The sequence below is a fragment of the Scomber japonicus genome, chromosome 8 (genome assembly GCF_027409825.1).
Source record: "Scomber japonicus isolate fScoJap1 chromosome 8, fScoJap1.pri, whole genome shotgun sequence".
In the NCBI taxonomy this organism is placed as follows: Eukaryota; Metazoa; Chordata; class Actinopteri; order Scombriformes; family Scombridae; genus Scomber; species Scomber japonicus.
In genome coordinates this window covers 2590390-2612678 of record NC_070585.1, presented here as the reverse complement: position 1 = coordinate 2612678, position 22289 = coordinate 2590390, and the positions used below count along the sequence as shown (strand labels likewise).

The following is a 22289-nucleotide window of genomic DNA, read 5'->3' as shown; positions in this document are numbered from 1 at the left end:
AATCAAGTTTAAATACACATGGTAATATATAATAATAATAATAAGGTACATTTATACATGGCGCTATAGGACCGGTTTAATATAAAACACCATTTTATACAATATATAAAAGTAGGGGGTCCCCGCGCCATCTCTCTATCAGTTTGGGGGTCCTTGGCCTGGAAAACGTTGAAGACCCCTGCACTACACAGTTCCAGCACGACTTGACTCGCCTCGGCTCGCCTCGACTCGGTTTTTCTTGTGTTTCCACTAGGGATAGTACCTAGTACCTGCTCTGCTGAGGTTCCAAGCGAGCCGAGCCGATACTAAAATGTGACGTTGACAGACTGCTGGCCGCTGATTGGTCAGAAGAGTTGTCGCTGGAAGAGTCATGAGCCGTCCCACACAAGAATCAAACCCGGCATTTTTAAATACCGGCAACAGCGTAACAGCCATACGACTGTTACTGTTTTGTTGCTTTGTGCGTGACAGAAAGTCACATACAGCAGCAAGTACACCATCGCCTCCATGTCCTCCATTGTTTATGTGTCAGTTTCGCGGAGCCGTGCTATGACGACCCTGCCCACGTTGAGTAGGTACTTCTTTGTAATGGAAAAGGTCGTTCCTGGAACCAAGGCGAGGCGAGCCGAGTCGAGTCGTGCTGGAACTGTGTAGTGGAAAAGTGCCATTACATCCCTTATGTGGCTCATACAGTCAGCCCACGTTGACTTCACATGCGGGGTCCATGTTACTGAAACCATGTGGGACCACGTAGCCCACATTTAACCCATGTGGGGCCCACATGAACATGCTGACTGGGATCTTGTTGGTCTTACACAATGCACCTTTAAAATAACAAGTGTTTGTATATTAGATATTTAAAACAATTCATTTTACGACAGTACAATATATTAAGATAACACCAGTAGGGTGCGGTGGTGTTTCAGACAGGGCCAGCACCAAAATCCAACTCCCCCCCGGCCCAAAAGAAAGTATTGTATGCAAACAGAGCAGCCGCACACAAATAGGCCTATGTCCTTCAATACATACACATTGCAAATCCAATGTAAGGTCACTATTATGCAACAGTACAAGACCCCACTGTGCAGCATCCATCAGATCATGTGACAACATCAAAAACAGCACATACTGCTCGACTGCTCTGCACTCTTAGAGGAAACTTCTAAATCACTTCAAAAATAAAATCCATTTCGATAACAGACACAAACATGCTCCAAACACGGTTCTAAATTTACTTCACAAAAAAAGAGAGAGAGAGAGAGAGAGAGAGAGAGAGAGAGAGAGAGAGAGAGAGAGAGAGATTTGCCCAACAGCAGCGTCAATCTGGTCCAGAGAAAGTTAAAAAAAAAAAAAAAAAACACTCACCGATTACGTGTAGATTAGATGAAATCCATCCTGCATCCTTCATGATGAATCGCTTTATGACGTCCTTCAAATGTACCACAGACCTGATGTTTGACAGCAGCCCTGGTGAAGCTGTTAAGGCTGCTAAAATCACTTCTATTCCATGTACCTGGGCTTGTACTGAAGAGCAGACATGGCCAGCAGAACAGCTTATTGTGCGCTGAGCTAGCTGTCAACCAGTCATACCGCTGCTAGTTTCCCGCCGTAAAATGCAGCACAAATCCTTTGTTGGATTGAGTGAGTGAGTCCATTTTAGGCGTTGGTCTTCCTCTACCAATAATTTCCATTTTTTGCAGGTCCGCAATCATATCTTTATCTACCGATCTTGCTGTTAACAGTGGGCCATCACACACCTGTCCATGGGCCAATCAGCCGAGCTCATTTGAATGACAACGCCCAGAGACCAGCACTCTGCTTGACATAGGGCGTTCTGTCAATAGCACATCAAAATTTGATTGGCTGAAGATACGGTCACTCAACGTTACGCACCCAATAGCAGCGTCCAGCTCGATCAGAGGCGAGCAATGCAACTACTGCTGACCCAACGCGCTGTGATGCCTTTATAGGACATAGGAGATTTGAGCTCCACAAAATATAACCATTCGTTTTCTGGATAAAGTTGCATACTGAACAAGTAATTGACTCCAGATACATTTCAGAATGACCTTTTAATTATAGAAAAAAACTGAAAAAAACATTTTTCACAGGGCTAGCAGTGCTAGCCTTGCTGCCGCTGACTGCACACCAGTGGATAACACTCATATGTGGCAACAACACTGCTGTAGGCTATAAGTTGCAGTTAGGGAGCGACTCATGACCTTGATTTTATTTATACAATAATATTATTTAAGAGACTTCCTAACATAAAGCATCAAGTCTACAGATGTATGAAGGCTGCCTGATGTTTCCGCACAGAAAATCTGAAGACACAAAAAGCACTTTATCATGGAGTTTTAAAACAATTCATAAAGAACTCTTATCTGTAAGAGACTTCATTGATTTTGTTGGGAGTAGAAGGATTTTCTAAAGCGTTCAAACCATTAAACATGTTATTTAAATAGACTACAGCTGGATGGAAGTCATGCTTGAGAAGAATCAATTTAATCTTTGGGGAAATTATATTCAGTTACAACATAATACAATTTGTATCAATACAAATAGTTTATTTTTTAAAATTAATAAACATGTTGCCATTGGGTGCAATTTTCAAAAGGCTCATCAAATGCTTCAAAGGCTTCAAAAGAGTCTTTTGGGGTAACAGGAATTAAATTAACTAAAAAAAACTTACAATATCTACACACTTATAAAGAACACAAAACACAGTAGGGCTATTTTTCCCTTGGTAGCAATAGTCTACTATCCCTAAAGGTGGTGATGATGATGGTGATGATGATGATGATGATGATGATGATGATGATGATGATGATCTGAGAAGGAGGAGGAGGAAGAGTAGGAGGAGGGATATCACCAGTTAATAACCCCAGCCTCCTCTGCCTGTCAGCATCATGATCGCAGAATGTACCGGGACCCCTTCACCAGCGGAGCCGCGTCGTGATGACTGTCCGCGGGCAGAGCTGAGCCGCAGCCGGTGACGCTTTGACATTTCCTCCATCCAGTTAGTTGATTTCTCCAAAGCAGCTCGGTGTGAACAAGCTGGAGCCTTGGCACAAACAAAAACACATACACACACTCTCACACACACTCACAGAGGTTTGCCTCTCCGGCGCGTAATTTGCTCCGACACATTCCTCCGAGGCTTCTCCTTCCTTCCATCGAGGGATTTGAAACTTGAGGGGGACTTTACCGTCGCAGGCAGAGAACAAAAGACGGACAGACAGGACCGAGAGTGCCGGTGTGGTGAATGTAGCGGCAGGCTGGGTGTCTGTCTGCGGGGCGCAAAGTGGTGCTGCTGGACCAGCCGAGAACGCACCAAGTCCCGTCACACATCCCGGTTTCCCCCTCCTGCTGTCCCGAACACGGCAAACATGATCCTCCTGTGGACTGTGCTTGGTCTTTTCTTCACAGGTAGGTCCAAATTTTTTTGTTTTTTTATAGAAATGAACTGAAAGATTGAATGTTTGGTGAAAGTGTTATATCACACTCTTTGTCTGGATGGAACGCAACTTAAACGGAGATGATGATGATGATGATGGAGAGTGGGAATTGTTTCATTTGCTGCACATTTCACCCTCAAAGTAAACAGAGATATTTCTGCTTTCTTTTTTATTATCTGAGGTGCAGCTCTTTTGTTCGTTTGGATGTGGAGAGGTGTTTCTTTTTCCTCTCAACTTTCCAGCAGAGTGAAACATGTTTCGTACGGCTGCTTAAATCCTCCAGTAGGATTTATGTTTTGTTTAACAATAGTAATTCAGCTGTTTTCTGTAGTTCTGTGTTTTTAGTTAAAGGAAGATAATACTGTATATGTGAGACATTTTTCGTCACAAACGCCACTAGGCTACGCCCTTCCAGCTCCAAGCACTCAAACTTTAAACATGATGACAGATAGGTGTCAAGACCTCTGTGAGGATACGTGCTGGTCCCTTTTAAAAACATTTTTTTTATTGTTACTGAATATTGAATTCTCTTTTAATGAAGCGTGTGGCTTGATATGGAGCTTTAAAGGTCAAAGAATCCAGTGATTTATGAGAATAAAATACAGTTTCATACATACAGTGTTTTAAAGTAAGTGTGTTTAAAATCAGTTCTTGTTTTTTTTTAATATTGTGATTACTAAGTGACATATTTATGACACATTTGCACATTTGTAAAATCCAGAGAGGAAATTCAATGTTTTAAAAACCAAAAAGTTCATTTTTTAGGAGCAAAAAATGTATAAAATCTGATAAAATGAGTAAACACAAATGTTAGAATGTTTTAATCGTACACCTTAAAATATTCATATTAAATATGTCATGTAGATTAAGAGGAACATAGATGTGGTACGTCCTCAAATAAACAAACACAAAATTTGTATATTTGATCCTCCGTATTTAAAGACAAACCCTGAATGTAGCTCCTCCATCTGCTCTAATAATCACTGTGCTCATCCACTTTATTTCAGGTGCATTTGTTCCGTGTCTCTTGCGCACCAAGGGAAGACTCAGACATGAAATTGAGCAGGCACATCAGGCACGGTGGATTAAGAGACAATTAAAGCATAATTAATCTTTTTAGGGGATATTTGTCCCCTTCATACGCCTTCACAGATCCCCACAGAGACGCCTTTGCATTTGTCTTTACACAACTTCACAGTAAATGTAAATACAGCTGAACTACTCTTGACCCCAGACATTCTTTTTTTAAATGCCTTTTTTTCTCATTTCTAATGACTACGAGTCGTGACTATGTGTGGATGATGGGAGAACATTTCAATTCAAACAGCACTGAGAATGTGATTCTTGATGGTTTTAAAGTCCATCATAATTCTATAAATAATATCTTGTATTAGTTTGTGATTCACACACTGAGACACTTTGGTTGAAATCTCAAACCAAACAGAAATTGAACCTTTGCAGAGCTTGTGTCTCTCTAAGGCGGCTTCATGGTGATCATTTTGTAATCAGTGGACTTGCTGTTGTGTGTATGATGAGGATTACCTTTATTATAGGACCTTTCTTTATCTGTTTGCGTGTGTGCATGTGTGCATGTGTGCCTGTGTGTGTGTGCGCGCGCGTGCGTGTGTGTGTGTGGCCACTAAAAGCTTGTAAATGAAAAACCAAAAGAAAGACTTTTTATTTTATTTTACAGCACCATAACGTCTTTCAAAGGGTTGTTTACAGCACATTCAGCTGTGGTCAAACCTCCAACCATAAATGAAAAGGTCAGTGTGTGAAAAATATCTCTTATCACCCGCAATAAAGAGTTTATGCAAATCCTTCCAATGGATGTAAGATAAGATAAAAGCAGTAGATTGGTCAACACATGCTGGTTGTGGGGGCAGATATGGAAGTTTATTAATGACAAAAGCACAAGGCTCATTTTATGTCTTTTTTCATGAGATTTGGAGGGCTTGACAATGTGAGAGAGCACCTACCAACAATTTATGACAGACAGGACACGCCCATGTCTGGCTATTAGCATGTTTTCTTACTTCAACTCTGATGCGATGCCAAAAAAAAAAAAAAGTCACCTGACATGATTTCGGTGGAGGAGTTTAAACAGGATGATGCTTCAGTTTTAGTTAGTTGTGCATCCATACTGTTAAATCATTAAGGTAGGATATGTACAAGGCATTTTAATCTTTCATTGTCTTATTTTTGTGTTATAAGAGTTACATTGGTGGTGTGCCCTGTATATTATATCAGTGATTATAGTGTTACGATGGCTCAGGTTGATTCTTGACTTATGACGATCCTGGAATTGTTTGTCTCTTTATTTTCTTTTTGTCAGTAACTGCGGTCCAGTTTCTATTCATGTTACAAGCTTTTGGAGTAGCAGACACTGAACATTTATCCAGTTTTATCCAGCTTTTTGCTTTTTGTCAGATTTTTTCCTAACTGGTTTTTATGAGGTTTCAATGGCAGCGCTTGTTATTACGGAGGTTGTTGTGTGACTGCGGTCTTATTGTGCAGTCAACCAACCACAGCCTGTCATACCATTACATTAACCCTTACATACAGTACTGTCAAATTAGACCCTTTTTTACATTTGAGAGCTGTAAAAACACCATATACACATTTCTTTTAGCTCGACTTTTTTTACCCACAGTACACAAAAATGGAAATGAAGTACATCTTTTTTTTTTAAATTCTGTGCAGCTGATACACATCTGTATATATGCAAATGTATAAATTTAACCTGTGTTTATTTAAAAAAAATCAGCATTCAAACATGTTGTATTCATTATATTCTATAAAATGTTCTCCTGGACCATAAAATAGTATTTTTTCACATTATTAATCAAACAGGAAGATTATTTTAACATATAATAATGATTGATGAGGAATTAATGCATGTGAATTGGTCTAGAGACTAATTAGGAGTCAGAATATGAACAGTATATAAGGATTAAATATACTTTCAATTAGCGTCACTGCAATTTGAAATCATATTTGTGTGTTTATTTCCTTCCTAAACACACATATGTGGATATATTCTTTATAATAAGATCATTATTTCTACTTTTCAAGTCATCTGAGCTCTTCCACAGCAGAAGAACCCTCTGGGGTAAAAGCACCGTACCCCTGGATAGGAGTTGGTGAATTATATCAGTGCTGCTGTTGTAGCACTAATGAAATTCCCCCACAGTGGCTTTATGTGAGCGTGGTCTGTACGCCAGCGTGGCCCCGCTGTGTTCATTAGCTGTGTTAATGATTGTCCAGCTTGTAGTGACACTGTAATGTTGAGTGACAGGCTCATATATCTTGCTGTCTCTTTGCCTCAGGTTTGCCCAGCCTTCTCTAACCCCCCCCCCCCCATTCCTCCTCCTTCTTCCACTCCCACAAGGCTTTCAGGTCGTGTCTGATTTTCCTTTTTTTTTTCAATCTCAATCTAAATTCCCCCTCGGATTCAGCGGCGCGTCAGAATAAATTGTTCAAGTCGTTCAATGAGGAAGTGCAGTCAACCGACGCCGGTGTGCAAACACATTTGGAACGGCGGTGGTTGACGTCTTATCGGTGCAGAGGCAGGTGTGCGTGGTTGTGTGTATTTTTGGGGGTGGGAGGGTGCGTGACAGGGCTCATTTTGCGTAGACGGCACTTGTGGGTTTTTGAAGGCCTATACTGATACCGATACTTTGGAAGCTGCCCACAGGGAATATTTACTTTCTCCTAAAAACATCTTGTTCCTCCTGAAGTTGCTTCATGGCTGTTAAAATGACCTTAAACCACACCGTCTGACCGTATCATATAAAAATCAGCTGGTCCAGCTCCTAACTGCAGCTGGATGATGTTTCTACTGAAACATATAGAAGTATGGAAGTATAACATTCTTCATGTGTTGGTCATTATTTTATACACATTTACCAGTCTGATATATGTTGGTGTCTTAGGACAATTTGGGATGTTTCAACTTGACTCATTTATTGGCAAGAAAAAAAAATGCTATCAGTGTTTGTTCCAGAGTTCTGAAAGATCTAAAAAGCATTTATACTACAAGACGCTGTATTCCTCTTTTGAAATCAGGGAAGTAGTGGAGCAAGTTTGCAACATGTAAGCTGCAATTTGTAACATGACATGATATTTTCTAGTTGTGTGTAGGTCTGTCACGATATCTACTCTTATTGAATATTATATTATATTGTCTCAGAAATAATCACGATAAAAGATATTATTGTCATTTGAAGATCTGTAAAAACACAGACTGTCATTATGTTTGGAGGGTTATTTACCTTTAATTCTTCTACAGTCTCCACTCAGGATGTACACAGTGAGGAATAGAGGACACTACTAGCTTAAACAATGTGACATGAATAGCCTCTTAGCTGCTAATGTGAAGTGTGGCAATACTGAGGTCAAACAAAATGATCAAGGTCATGTCCATGTATGATATGATAAGTCCATATATAGACATGATGATGCTGATAATTATGTTATTGTAACATAAGTCGATAATGTCATTATGGTGACAGGCCTGGGTGTGTAACTCATTGATGAGCATGCAGATGTTTGAAGCACTCAGTACATTTATCGGTAATTAGCAAACAATCATTTGTGGAATGTGTTGGTGTAACCATTTTGCGATTTGCATGTAAGCACCGTTCTTGAATTACTTTGTGAAAGAATAAAGGTGCACTCCAACGATTTAGAGTTACACTTCCAATAAAGTAAAGTTGGTCAAAGGAGGAGTCAAAATCAAAGAAGCAGAAGTTGAGATGTCCTGACTTTTAAGCTCCTTTCAAACCTGAAATGTTCCGGACATTACACGGAGGAGCTGTATGTGTGAATGCAAATGTCTTAAATCAGTCAGAGCAGACTTTCAACAGACTTTACTCTGCCAGCTCCTGAGCACAAAGTCAATCAGACAGTGCATGTGAGCAAATGAGCTACAACTGCTCGCTGAACATAAGTGCTACAAAATCCAGCAGTGAGAGAGAAGGTACCAACACTTGCTGAACAAACAGAACATAAACTTAAATATATATAATATATTTTATTTCCAGGAGTCAACTCCCTTCTCATCCACAGCTGCTTCAGATACATATATATATATATATATATATATATATATATATATATATATATATATATATATATATATATATGTATCTATATATATATATATATATGTATATATATATACATCACATGCAACATGCAACTTGTGCACCAGACAGGCTAAGCTACATTGTTTCAACTGGACCTGAACGCTCGGTTGTGAAGCTAGTGCTAATAGGACAGAAGACTTCATGTAATTTTAGGTGAAATACATTATTTTTTATTTCTGATGACACTGTATTACACCCACACTGTACTTTTTGCATCATGTCTTGCCTCTTGCACCCTTCACTTAAACCAAACAGAGTATTTCCAGTAGGTGAGAACACGTCTGACATGAACAACCACCTGCTGTGTGTTATATGTGTGAAAGGGCAACTCTCATTGACACTGTCTAGAGTTCATGTGTGAAAATAGTTTATGATCTGAACATACTGGATCCTACATTTCCTATATCATCTTTACATTAGACTCTTAGAGTTCAGTTTGTAACCTGGACTTTTTTATTAAAGCGATAATTCAACATTGTGTGCTGAATATGAAGCTTAGCTTAGCACAAACAGCTCATCTGGCTGAGTCTGACGTTTAAAAATGATATAAATCCACCTTCCGGCTACTGTAAAGCTAACTAACATGTTATAGCTCATTTGTTTCATCTGTTCAAAAAACCCAAGTGAGAAAACATCAATTCGCTACACATGTGCCTGACTATTTCTTGGCTGGGAACAGTGTCTAAACAACTAATGGAGACTCCAGGAAGAAAACTGTAGCTTTGTATTGAACGGACAGATTCGAGCTTGGTGTTGATTCTTTCATCTCACTGTTAGTCAGACATCAAATACCCAAGATTTCAAGCTATGTTTTGAAAAATACTCTGTCTACAAACTCATGCTGAGATAATCCTTGATGACATCACTCTGACATCATCTGAGCTACTTTCTTAGCCTATAGCCAGAATCTCCCCCAGAGCAAAGAGGATATTATACTGTTAACTGCGTTCACAGGTTGAGTTGTAGTCTTCATGATGTGCAAACTGACCTTTATGTGAAAAATCTGTGGAGTTGAAATAAAAGAAAAACTATAGGCAGATGATATAATGATGTGACATAGTGGTCTATCCTTAGACATTACCTCATCTAAACGCACAAGCTCCATTTAGAGAAAATAGAACACACACACACACACACATTCACACGCACACACACAGAGACAGGTGTCAGGTGTTTCAAAGTATAGGCTGGTTGTGTGCCTATCTCACCGTGCTAACACACCTATTACTGCTGATTCCACGGCACTGCAGGGGTTTGTGCTTTGAACAACAGGAGTCCTTCCAGTAGGTAGGCACAGAGAGAGAGAGAGAGAGAGAGAGAGAGAGAGAGAGAGAGAGAGAAAGAGAGAGAGAGAGAGAAAGAGAGCGTCTTATCTGTATTGATCTCCAGTGACAGACGATGACGTCTATGAAGAGCAATGAGGCCAGAGAAATGAGCATCATAAACCTGCTTTGATGATAAGTGTAAAAAAACTGCTCGGAATAGGAGAGGCCATCATCCTGGGTCAGAGAGAGGGAACGAGAGGAAGAGATGAAGAGGATTAGAAGTGTGTGAGGTGAATGAACTTGGTAAAAGAAGTGAGGGAAATCCGTCTTTTTTCTTCTGTCACATTTAATGAAAAATGAGCAACTTACCTGGCCTCCATCCACCTGGTTTCATCTGATCTGAATGCAAAGGTGTATATGTGTGTGTGGTGCGTGTGTGTGTGTGTGTGTGTGTGTGTGTGTGTGTGTGTGTGTGTGTGTGTGATAGCATTCTTCTCAAAGGGAATGGTGTATCCAACGGGGTAGTTTGGAGGTCTTCTGTGTGTTTTGTTGATAACTGGGATTTGGAACTCAAACACAGGGGCGGCAGATGGTGTGTTGGCTTATGCTTCCTTGGCTATGTGTGAGTGTGTGTGTGCTAAGTGTGTGAACAAGCCTTAGATTGAGTGCTGCTTGTGTGTGTGTGTGTGTGTGTGTGTGCGTGTGTGTGAGAAAGTACGTGTGTGTGTGAAAGTACGTGTGTTTGTCCTCACCCAAACCTCAGTGTCGGACACGATTCAGAGGTCCCCGGAGGTACGGCTGCTCTCTGTGGTCAGAGCCTGGGCTGATCCCAGGTCAGCCGCGGCCTGACCTCAGGCCCATCTGCTATCATGATGACAGATGTGTCAGAAACTGGCTTCAGATCTGTGGTTGGACCCACAATCCCCAGTTTGTCTTTCCGACAGACCGCCCTCACTGTTGGCAGGAGGACCCCTGCCAGACATTTAGTTTAGCTTAGGTTGGGACAAGACTCTTTAAATCCTAAATATGTACAGAAACACACTGTATACTCTTTATATGGAGAGTTTGGCATTATCATAAATTTAAAAAGCACATTGCAGCACAGGATCACACAGGAATTCTGTGCTAAAACAAGGGGGAAAATATACATTTAACCCATTTCTAAAATAAACATAACTGAAATACATAAAGTTATACATAAATAATAAACAGCTCAGAAAAGATAAGGTTAAAGGTACTTTATTTGTCACACATACAGTTGTACAGTGAGATTCAGTCTCTGCATTTAACCCATCCTAAGTACTAGGAGCAGTGGAGCATCCTGGGACCAACTCTAGATCTATGTCAGTGCCTTCGTCACAATTAATCCATCAAACATGTTTTTTGACAATGGGAGGAAACTGGAGCACCCAGAGGAAACACATGCAAGCATGGCGAGAACATGCAGACTCAACCACATAGAAAGGCCCCAGTCAGGTATTGAGCCCAACACCTTCTTGCTGTGAGGCAACAGTGCTAACCATTGAGCCACTATGCCCAAGTAGAAAAATATATACATCTTGGATATTGCTAAAACTTTCAAAAACATGTTTTGAATGAATAAAAAAATGTTTGTCTTTCTTTGCCAACAAAAAATATATGTACACACATTTTCTTTCTTTCATGCCAGATGCACATTTTAGAGCTGGAGCCAAAGTGAGGAGTAAACACTTCCAGCCTGAGTATAGCTTAGAACCAAATCTAGATTAAAAATGTATTTGTTGTTATGTGGACAAGACTCAAGGTTTAAAGCTCTGCTTGGGGCTGCAATATTCATTACAACCCATAATAAACTGTTAGATGAAATGAACAACACACTGGCATTTTGCTGTTCTTATAGCAGTACCAACCATAAAGGTGGTGCTAGTAGAAGCCATGGGGTCATTTTAATCAAATATGCATGTATGTGTGTTTATTCTGTTGATGATCTGCAAATTTCATGACAATCATTACTTAATTTTGCCTGAAGGTGGCTTATTTAATGGAAATGTACTGTAGATGTTTCAGTTATACAAGAGTAAACTCAACCCTTATAGTGACATTAGAGGAAAGGTCAGAACCACTAAATCTTTAGGATTCCTCCGTTGAATATTTGCAGCTGGTCATTCTATCCAGTATGTTAGTGTAAGTAGCAAATAGAAACTGTCCTACCAAGAAAAACGACACACTAGATGTCAGTCGCCCAAAAACAACATATAATTACGTTTGAGCGACAGGTGCCATCTAGTGGCCGAAGTAGTTATGACCCAATGCAGTGGTGCAGTTCAGATGACGTCTATATACGTGTATTGATTTCCACATCCAGAGGAGGAGGGATGGATTTGATTCAGGTTTCCAACTGCAAGTTAGGACATTAAAACAAAAGAAATACTGAACAACGATCATCCTCTAACCTTAACCCTGTGGTTATTACTGTAGCCGTGACTACAAAGGTATCCTAAGAAGTAATAACTTTGAACCACGCCACGTGTCTCAAACCAAGTCATCATTTGAACCCAAACCATGGTCTATCCTTAAGTGTTTTTTGTGCCTTAACTTAACCAGACCTTAACCACAGTGTTGTCACGTCATAAAACATTACTTTTTAACAATGATCTATAATGCTTCAGAAAGCACAGATAAATGATGTCCTGATTACTGCTGACAGGGGCACAAGATTAGTAAAAACGCTCCTATGTGTTGTTCTGGAGTCACCTGATCAAACCACGTCAGTCTGGAGGTTTATTTTGTAGAACTTCAGTAGATAGCTTGCCCTGGTGGATAATGGACAGGATGCCGTCTAATACTCACATTAAGATTACTTTCCCCTGACTCAGCTACTGGTGTGCTGAAGTCAAACTTGACCAAAACAAATCCTTTTGACTTAGTTTAGATGTGTCCTCCACTGATATTAAACATCGCAGTCTGTTCCCAGGTGTTACAGGAACTGTGGTAATAGGTCATTTGTGGAAAGTCTGGCAGACCCCCACCTGCTGGAAAACAGTGTCACTGAGTAATTGAGAAGATAATGACTTGTTATGCCATATTAAAAACAACCTATTGTATCAAGCCACTGACCACAAATATTGGAATAATTATAAAAAACAGCAGCAACCAAGTATTTTATGTCATTCATGAACTGCTATGTGGAGACAGAGACACTCTCATAACTAGGCCTGTCAAGATAACTGCTTTTGTTGGACAATATATTGTCTCAGAAATAATCGCGATAAACAATATTATTGTCATTTGAAGATAATTTTATATTACTGATATAATCATATAAACACAGACTGTCATTATGTTTTAATTCTTCTACAGTCTCCACTCAGGATGTACACAGTGAGGAATGGAGGACACTACTTGCTTAGCCAATGTGACATGAATAGCCTCTTAGATGTGAAATGTGGAAATATTGAGGTAAAAAAAAGATCAAGGTCAAGTCCATGTATCATATGATAAGTCCACATATAGACATGATGATGTTGATAATTATGTGATTGTCCAATAAGTCGATAACGTCATTATTGTGACTCATAACATCAAATGCTTTGAGTACAGGAAAACAGCAATACATATACCCAAAGCCTTTGGCAATAAAAGCAGGTGGCATAATCTTGAAGCCACATGGGGCTTAGTGGAAGTTATGCTGGAAAGTAACTGCCATCATGAATGAAGTGGATTGTCTTTTAGAAAACAAATTTGAAACTCTGATTTTTGAAGGAAAGCTACTCAAACTGACAGCACATACAAACAGCAGCTACAGGATTTTAACAGTCGTCATTGTAAAGATGCTCGGAGGAAGAATGACCATGCAAGTTTTGAATTGGTGAGGGAAAGAATTAAAGTTTATATTGCTGTTAAAGCATGGCATGTATGTGTAATGTGATTCCATCAGGTCATTTCTCTAATAGTCGTGGTTGGATTTTATGGTGAATCAAAGGCTTGGTGCAAAACTCACTGCTGCTGAACTGTTAAATCCTGTGAATACTTATTTGCCTTTACTCATGCGGGTGTCTACCCCTGTTTCCCTCTTACTCCAGTCATCTTCTGCATTTCCTTCCTACAGTACATTTCCTTAAAACATATGTTCCCGAACAAATGCCCCTCCCTTCCTTCTCTTAACCTAACCTAACCCTCACATTGCCATAGTTTATCTCGATCTGTAGTGTCCTGTGTACGCTGTAGAAAAGTCTAAATATCATTATGTATAGAGGGGGAATATGAGGCATTATATCAAATTGTGAAATCATATAATTTTCTGGTCATGCCTGTGTCCAAAGCACTTGTTTCCACATAAAGACACCACTATGCAAGAGTACTGCTGCATGTATCATTATATCAGTGGTATAAAATGATCTTCAAATGAAAATAATATTGTTTATCGCGATTATTTCGGAGACAATTTATTGTCCATTAAAAGTAGTTATCATGACAGGTCTAGCTGCATACTGTACATGATAAAAGTGGGTCTAGAGGGAACTAAGATAAAAGTCGTGTGTTGGATGTTCCTGATCTTATTGTAATCTTGGCTGCCTTCAGCTAACAATGTGTCTCTACTGTCGTCACTGTCAGCTGGCTCTCATTTGTGGTCTGTGTTGTGGATGTTCAAGATGCCAGGTTGTAAATATTGAAGTCTTCCGAGTTCTGATATGTAGCCACCAATACGACTGGAGTTCTTGGGGATTTTCATGTGTTTCTTGCATTAGTGGAAGGCTTAACACTCGTGGTGGTTACTGTCTGTCTTAAAGAATGATCATGACCCCCACCAACTGTTAAAAAATGACCGGCTGGCTGTCTGACTGTGCGAGAGCCCTTTTTTCGTCATGATTGAATGTAATTTGTAAAAAAAAACCCACAAGCTGACGAGATCCCTTGCCAAAACACGGGGGAACAGAGGCAGCAACAGCTTTACTGTAACCCACATCGACACAACAGGAGTTCCTCTGCAAAATGTAAAGAAAATAGGAGGCATTTATCACTGTCTGAGACCTTTGCAACCATTCAGACAGTATCCATTATTGTGCTCTTTGATCATAATTACACTAATTATGCCTCCTCTATTACCTCAGTTTTTCATAAACAAGGAAGCGAGGGAAATGAGAATGTAGAGACTTGGTGGTTCAGTCTCTGATTGTCTGTGAAATGTGATTAGAAATTTGCAGGTGACACACTGACTGTTGTGTGAATTATTCTGGTTAATTTAGGCGAGGGAGGGAAGAGCACTGGGTTGCAGGCAGAAAGTAGCAGAGGGGGTGAACCAAAGCTCTGCTTGCATCGGTCATTTTCTGCAAACTGCTCCACATGCTCTCACTCCCACTGCTTTTTTAAAAAAAATATTAGATTGGTTGACCTACCCTGGTGCTGCAGAACTAATTTTACCAATATGATGAAGTTTTTTGCTCTGTTAAAAGGTCAGACTCCCAATTATTGGCTCTCAACTTAAGCTTTTACTATGGCGGCACAGAATAGAGAGTCAGAGTTCATGCTGTGATCCTGAGATGTCCTCTAATCACAGGCTGCCTCCACTCGGCTTCAGTTTCTACTAACTCCTGCCATCAACCATGAAGGGAAACCATCTCTTGACATCAATGAGTTGTTTTTCTAATTTATTGCTCTGTCAAACTATTATATAATTGGAGTTCGAATTAACAGGAACACAACCCTAATCCTACAACACCCCAGCCAGCATGTCCATGTGGACCCCATAACGGTTAAATTTGGGCTGCAAATATGGGTCCCAAGTGGGTTTGTCCACAGTTTCCATGGTGGCCCCACCTGTGTTTGTCCATTTGGGCTTCAAGTGGGTTCTGACTGGGCTCAACTGGGTGAGTTATACATGTGGTGCCCATGTTTTCGAAACAATATGGGGCCGATAAAATCTGCCCTGTTTATGCCCATGCCCGCTTAGTCCACTTACATCCCTTTCATACAGTCAACCCACGTGGGTTTCACGTGGGTTTCCATATGGGACCTGCAAAATTTGCACAGTTCAAGCCCACTCAGTACCCACGTAGCCCACATTTAACCCATGTGGGGCCCACATGGACATGCTGGCTGGGACATGGTAGAATCGTCTCGTTCTGTTGATTCGTGATGCCTCATTTGCCTGAATTTTAGATTTGTCATGGTTACGTCCATCATGAGAACCACTTTTGTTGAACAATATATTGTCTCAGAAATAATCGCAATAAACAATATTATTGTCATTTTATACCACTGATATAATGATAATATAGCCTCTTAGCTGCTAATGTGAAGTGTGGCAATATTGAGGTAAAGAAAGCATCAAGCTCATGTCCATGTATCATAAAAATTAGTCCATATATAGACATGATGATGTTGATAATTATGTTACTGTACAATAAGTCGATAATGTAGTTCTTGTGACAGGCCTAGTCATGGTAATGTTAATGCAGGAAGTTGATATTTTAAATGGCAGCAAAAACCCCTATGGCGTTGAAACCAAACTGTTTGCACCCTCCACAACATGATGTCATGATTATTTCATCAGCGTGACCTGCTGGTTTCCTCCATTTTGTTTTAGCAAAGATATAAAGAATGAAAGTTAATTCCTTAAACCTTAAAGTTATTACTTTTACCAAACAATCCCACTCAAGGTCCACTGATGAGCTTTTTGCTGACGACGACGGTGCTGACTCACTCCAGCGTTACCCACAGAATCAGGTTCTATTCGTGGTGGAGGGTGGTGGAGGTTAGTTTGCTGATGACAATCCGATAAGATTGTTTTAATAGAATTTTTAAAATGTGCTATGTAGAAATGGAATGTTGTTATGATTTTAGCATCTAATTATTAAAAAATGCTGCGAAACAACATGACGAATTATCACAGAGATACCTAGAGGCTCGTACAATAATATTCTGGGGTTTGCTGATAACTGCTGCTGCTAACAATTTGATTTGATTATTTTTATGCAATTTTGAGGAATGGAATCTGCTTTGCTATGTGATTATTACACATGCTAGAGTGAAAGAACAAGAAAATAATGACAGATATATGTATTTTAAGAAAGACCACCACCCTTGTTTCTACAGTCTATGACGGCTCCTTATAAAGTGATGTAGAGGCACAGTCCATCTTTAAGTGTTTACATTTTTAAGTGGAGATACCTCTCAGGTGTAGCTTCTGTGATGTGACTGCAGGGTAAGAACTCAGAGGAGGGTGTTTCTGCGCAGCAGGGTGGAGGTGAGTCATGACGCAGGTGTGTTTGCTTCTTTTTGGGAATATATTAGACAGAGAAGGCGTGGGAGAGCTGGGGTACTCAAAAATAGAACATCAGTTTGTGGCTGGCAAAGTTTTATTGTGGCGGAAGACACTGCACACTTGAATTACAAACTATAGCTAGTTTCAGATTGTGCTCATTATGAACTTCAACTGTTAATGGGGATAGTGTGATATAGTAAAAAAAAATGTTGATACCATAGAAAACATGCTAGTAGAAGGTGAAGGTAGAAGAGCTTGAGTTGGTATTATATTGCTCAGTTTATTGACAGGGGCAATAGGGCAAAACATAATCCATATGTAGTAGTGTAATAGTAATGGATTCAGACAGATCATTACAGATTGAATGTTACATTTGTTTCTATATTTCAGCTGTAGTTTGATTTGCTGAATATTTTTCAATATAACAATTCTAAAGAACAGAAAATAGTTGGTTACTACACTAGTTTGTGGTTGAATTGTATTAATTTCGAGTTCTGTGTGCACACAATGATTTTATAGCATAGTAATATCTAAGACAACTGGAATTGCTGTACACTCTTGAAGGCGTCTGACATTTTTATTGATGAGAAGTGAAATGTCCAGCTGCATCTGACTCAACATATTTAGATACCGAAGCTCTAATTTAGCAAGTGACAATAATATCATTTATCGTGATTATTTTTGAGACAATATATTGTCCAACAAAAGTAGTTATCATGACAGATCTAACGCTGGTCACTACTCTGGTATCTTTTCCTGGGTTTTTTTGTCTTGGATTCTTAATGGAAGTTTTTTTTTTTTTTTTTTTTTTTACAGATGGCTGTCTTTGTCTGTTCACTGAACTGCGGTTGCCACCACTTCTCATTCTAACCAACCAGTTATTCCTTTCTCTCATCCAAACAAACCTGCAATGTGAAACGCATCACTTCCATTTCTCATCACAGTGCTGGGAATACTTTCACCCAGAGACATCCCCCCCCCCCCCCGATTCTTCACCACAGTCTTTCTGTGAGAGGAAGATGTTGATACAGTGAGAAGGATAAGAGCTGATAACTGCATGTGATAACAGCCAGTAGACAGTATATTCAGACTAGGTAACGATAGAAGTGGAATCACATTGTGGATTAGGTGCAGTCATGCTTTATATTATAAATTAATCCAGAAGCTTTCACATTCAATCTAACCCTGTGGCACACGGTGTAAACACTGTGTAGAGGCCGGGAGGAGTTGGTGTGGTTTGTTTATGGTAATTATATTAGCAGCTCAGAATGAATGCGGTAATGATTTATTGATGTTGAAGTCCATCATTATGAGTTGACGAGCTGGTGTTTCAACTGCTGCCTGAAGTGGCCGCAGGTGTTGTATTGACCTCTGAATCACACTGATTGATTTGTTTGTATGTATTTATATTTGTTTAACTGGACTTCACACATTATCGGCTGTGTCAAAAGTCAGGGTTTCTGTTCTGGTGGTTGGTATTTTTAAAGAGAAAGAAATGTATTTTGAGATTATAGACTAAAATATGTTACACATGTAGTGCAGCTCCTGTAAGGAATAGCTCAGTGCATATACAAGTGTGTGATTGAGAGAGAGAGAGAGAGAGAGAGAGAGAGAGAGAGAGAGAGAGAGAGAGAGAGAGAGAGCGAGAGAGTGTGTGTGTGTGTGTGATAGTGAGGCTGTGGTGACACTGGTCTGCAGCACGTAGAGACGGGAGGATGAGGAAGAGGTCGACCAACGCTTAGAATAAGAACGGGAACAACCTGCCTGCCACACTGAGACACACTGAGAGCAGGCAGAGAGCTTCTACCGAAAATAAGCACTGAGACATGAGAGCAGCTGCCCGTTAACAGCTCTGTGTATTTACAGCAGAGAGCAGGAGAAAGGACAGATATCTCACTCTCCTGCGTTGCTGCTGTGGACAGTCATGGAGCTTCCAACTAAGTATTGATAACACGCTCAGTATTTCATAAATTCAAGTTTTTTTATTTGTCGAACATTGGTACTGATAGGTGAAAATGACCTGAATGGGCTTTATTTCTATTTAAAAAAGCAAAAAGATGGTGGGGGTGGTGCCTGAACACCATTGGCACTTTTCCACTATACAGTTCCAGCACTACTTGGCTCGACTCAACTTGGTTTGGTTTTGGTTTGGTACCAGGAACGACCTTTCCCATTACTATAGTACCTACTCAACGTGGGCGGGGTCGTCATAGCACGGCTGCGTGAAACTGCTGTGACTTAGTTTTATACGTGACACAAACACTTAAACAATGGAGGACATGGAGGCGATGGTGTACTTGCTGCTGTATGTGTCTTTCTGTCACACACAAAGCAAGAGAAGAGAGCTGAATCGCTTTAACACTGTTGGCCCGTATTAAAAAATGGCTGGTTTGATTCTTGTGTGGGACGGCTCATGACTCTTCCAGTGAAGACTCTCTGAAAAAAAAGCGCCTAACAACTTTTCTGATGGAACATTCCGATTTCAAATAGAATAATAAAGAAACATGGGGAAATTATATTAAACCCTATTTTCATAATTACACTGACCTAAAGCTGGCACAACAACTCGAAACAAGGTGACATATGAATATTATCATTTATGTTAGTGACATTTAGTGACAGAACTTGCACGGATGTGTCTGAACAGTGTTCACTTCAAATTGCCTAGTTCCGTTTTATTCCTAAACAGCCAATGTACCAAGTGTACAGATGTTCGATGTAACTTTGCCTGTAACTTAACTAACATCTGTAGCTAACATCTGTACACAAATACCTATATACCTATACATACTTCAGTTTCTCTCCTTTCACCTCTTGTCTCTCTGTGTCAGTCAACTAAATAGACTCATTTTCACCCAAGCTGAAACATTTGCAGCCTACGCCTTTATTTTGTGTTTGTGCTGCCAGCTAGCATGGTGCTATTTAAAGGCAACAATATCCAGCCACCAGCAACTCTAAGGCTCAATAATTAGCATGTTATATCTCATTTGCTTAAGTACAAAAAAGCCAATTTGCAGTTTTATGAAGGGGTGGGGGTTGGGCAGGGGACTTCCAGGAGTCTTGTCACCACAGGGGTTGTCAGGCACCCGGCCAAGAACTTGTCAGGCATACATGACCGTTTTGCTGGAAGTCTTGGTAGGAAACGTGACCCGTGCTTGCTGGATTGAGTCGGTGTTAAACAAACACGCTCCATCTGAATGGACGTGTTCCTCGAAAGCAGCCCTCCAGATTCTTCTGTGTATTCACCACAGCGCTGGTGTGCAGCAGATGGCAACACTGGATGTTCATTGTATTCAATATAGGAAAACAATGACAAACTCCACCAGCACTGATGGAGAGTGCTGCCTGCCGCCTGCAGACACAGTGTGGCAACAAAAGTTTAATCTTCCCTTCTGCCGTCTACTCTACTGGCTTTTTTTGGGGGGGGGTTTGGAAATTCAACCTAAATGGAGGCACGTACATTTATTTATCAATGTGTACCTCTTGTTCTTTTCCTGTGAAGATAAATTAGTGAAAAGCTTTCTGCCTCTGACTGAACATTTTGGAGTCTTGGAGGAAAATGGCGTACTGCCAAAGCTAGGTTTAGCTAAACAATTTCACTTTCATGCTTGGCCCTCTTTGTAGTCAGTCTGGCCCTCCTGACTTGGCAACTTGGGCACCGTGGCTTGGACTTCCTGTGGGAACACCTCTTGAGAAATAGTCCTCGGGCTCACATCGACAATAGCGAGGCAGCAAAATAACAAGGGCCACCTCTTTCATTTCAGTGAGGCTTACTTCGGTGCAGTGGGGGGTCCTGTTAAAAATGCTTTAGCCAAAAAGTCTAGAAGAGTAGTGCATCATAGAAGTTGATTCTGCTTCATGTAGACAACATAAGATAAGATCATTTAAGACAAGATAAGACAATACAAGATCATTTAAGACAAGAAAAGATATTCCTTTATTAGTCCTTAGTAGACTATATTATTAGTCTTATTATAACATAGTCTGATATTGTTATTGCACATATTTTAAAGTGAAAAAAAAGAAAACATCATTCAAAATCACCTTCTTTGCATTTCCATCCACCGGTTTTTATTCTCATTTTGTGTGTAATGTTATACACGTTATACACGTTATACGTTTAAGTCAACAATTACATCATGACTTAAACGTTCCCCTTCACTGAGTAGACAAAAACATCAGTGTAACTGGAAAATGAGCTCAGCCAGCTGTTTATCTCACAACCCAACTACTAATATTTGAAAAGAACATTCATTTTTGGGATATTTTTATTTGGTGACTATATGGTTGAAAACTACTGTAAATGACTAAAATCCAGCTTTATAGAGCATGATTGTACTCAACAGTATGTTGTATGGATCACTCCATCTGTCGAGATAATGATAAAATATTGTTCATTTAAAGTCCGCCTCAAGTCAAAAATATGTTTTTCTTCTTGTTGCTTCAAATGGATGTTGTTCTGTTCTCTGTGCAGAATGATGTATGCTCACAGTTAGTTTTCACATGAGTCTGATGTACGAGGAAAGTTGCTCTGAAAATCTGAAATCTGAGTTTAAGGAGGGAACCTACATTCATGATTTGTGATGTCACGTCTACTTAGAGCCAATTATGGGCGAGTATGCAGCATACAGAAATGTGATGTGCATTGTCACCTTTCTTGATACACTTTTAACACCTTATTTAAACTTTTTTTTTTAAAGTTTTTGTTTAGTGTTTGTATGTATTTGTCTGTATTTGTCTACTCTTAAGTTGTTATGTTGTATGTCTCACAATAGAAGGGCCACCTGCTGAGCCCTGATGGCCTTTATTGGCTCCTTCTGCACATTGCTCTTTTGTTAGTTATTCTTTTCTTTTCATAATCTCAAAAATCTGTATGCATTATTTTTTTTTGTATTATTTATTTCTTTTTCTTTTATGTGCAATAAAAATAAATAATACATAAAATAATGATGCAGAATTTTGAAACCTCCAGTGCACAAACACAGAATGGACTTTATGATAGACTTTACATTTGAAGAATTTTAACATAATAATGTTAATAACTTTTTTTGTGAAAAAAAACATATCAGAGAGAAATTATTATTCAAAGTAGAATATTTTATATACATCTCAAACATGTCTGCAGGGAGTCTTTAATACTTTAAACACTCAAGACCAGAAAAAAGACTAAATC

General features: G+C 39.7%; 1 protein-coding gene across 1 annotated transcript in view; it reads left to right on the top strand.

Moving 5' to 3' along the window:
- The first annotated feature begins 3298 nt into the window (after positions 1-3298).
- gfra3 (GDNF family receptor alpha 3) overlaps positions 3299-22289 on the top strand; it is a 54815-nt gene continuing 35824 nt past the window's right edge. The window contains exon 1 of the mRNA XM_053324503.1: positions 3299-3429. Within this exon, the coding sequence (XP_053180478.1) occupies positions 3390-3429 (40 nt within the window). The 5' untranslated portion in view covers positions 3299-3389. The remainder of the gene's footprint in view (positions 3430-22289) is intronic.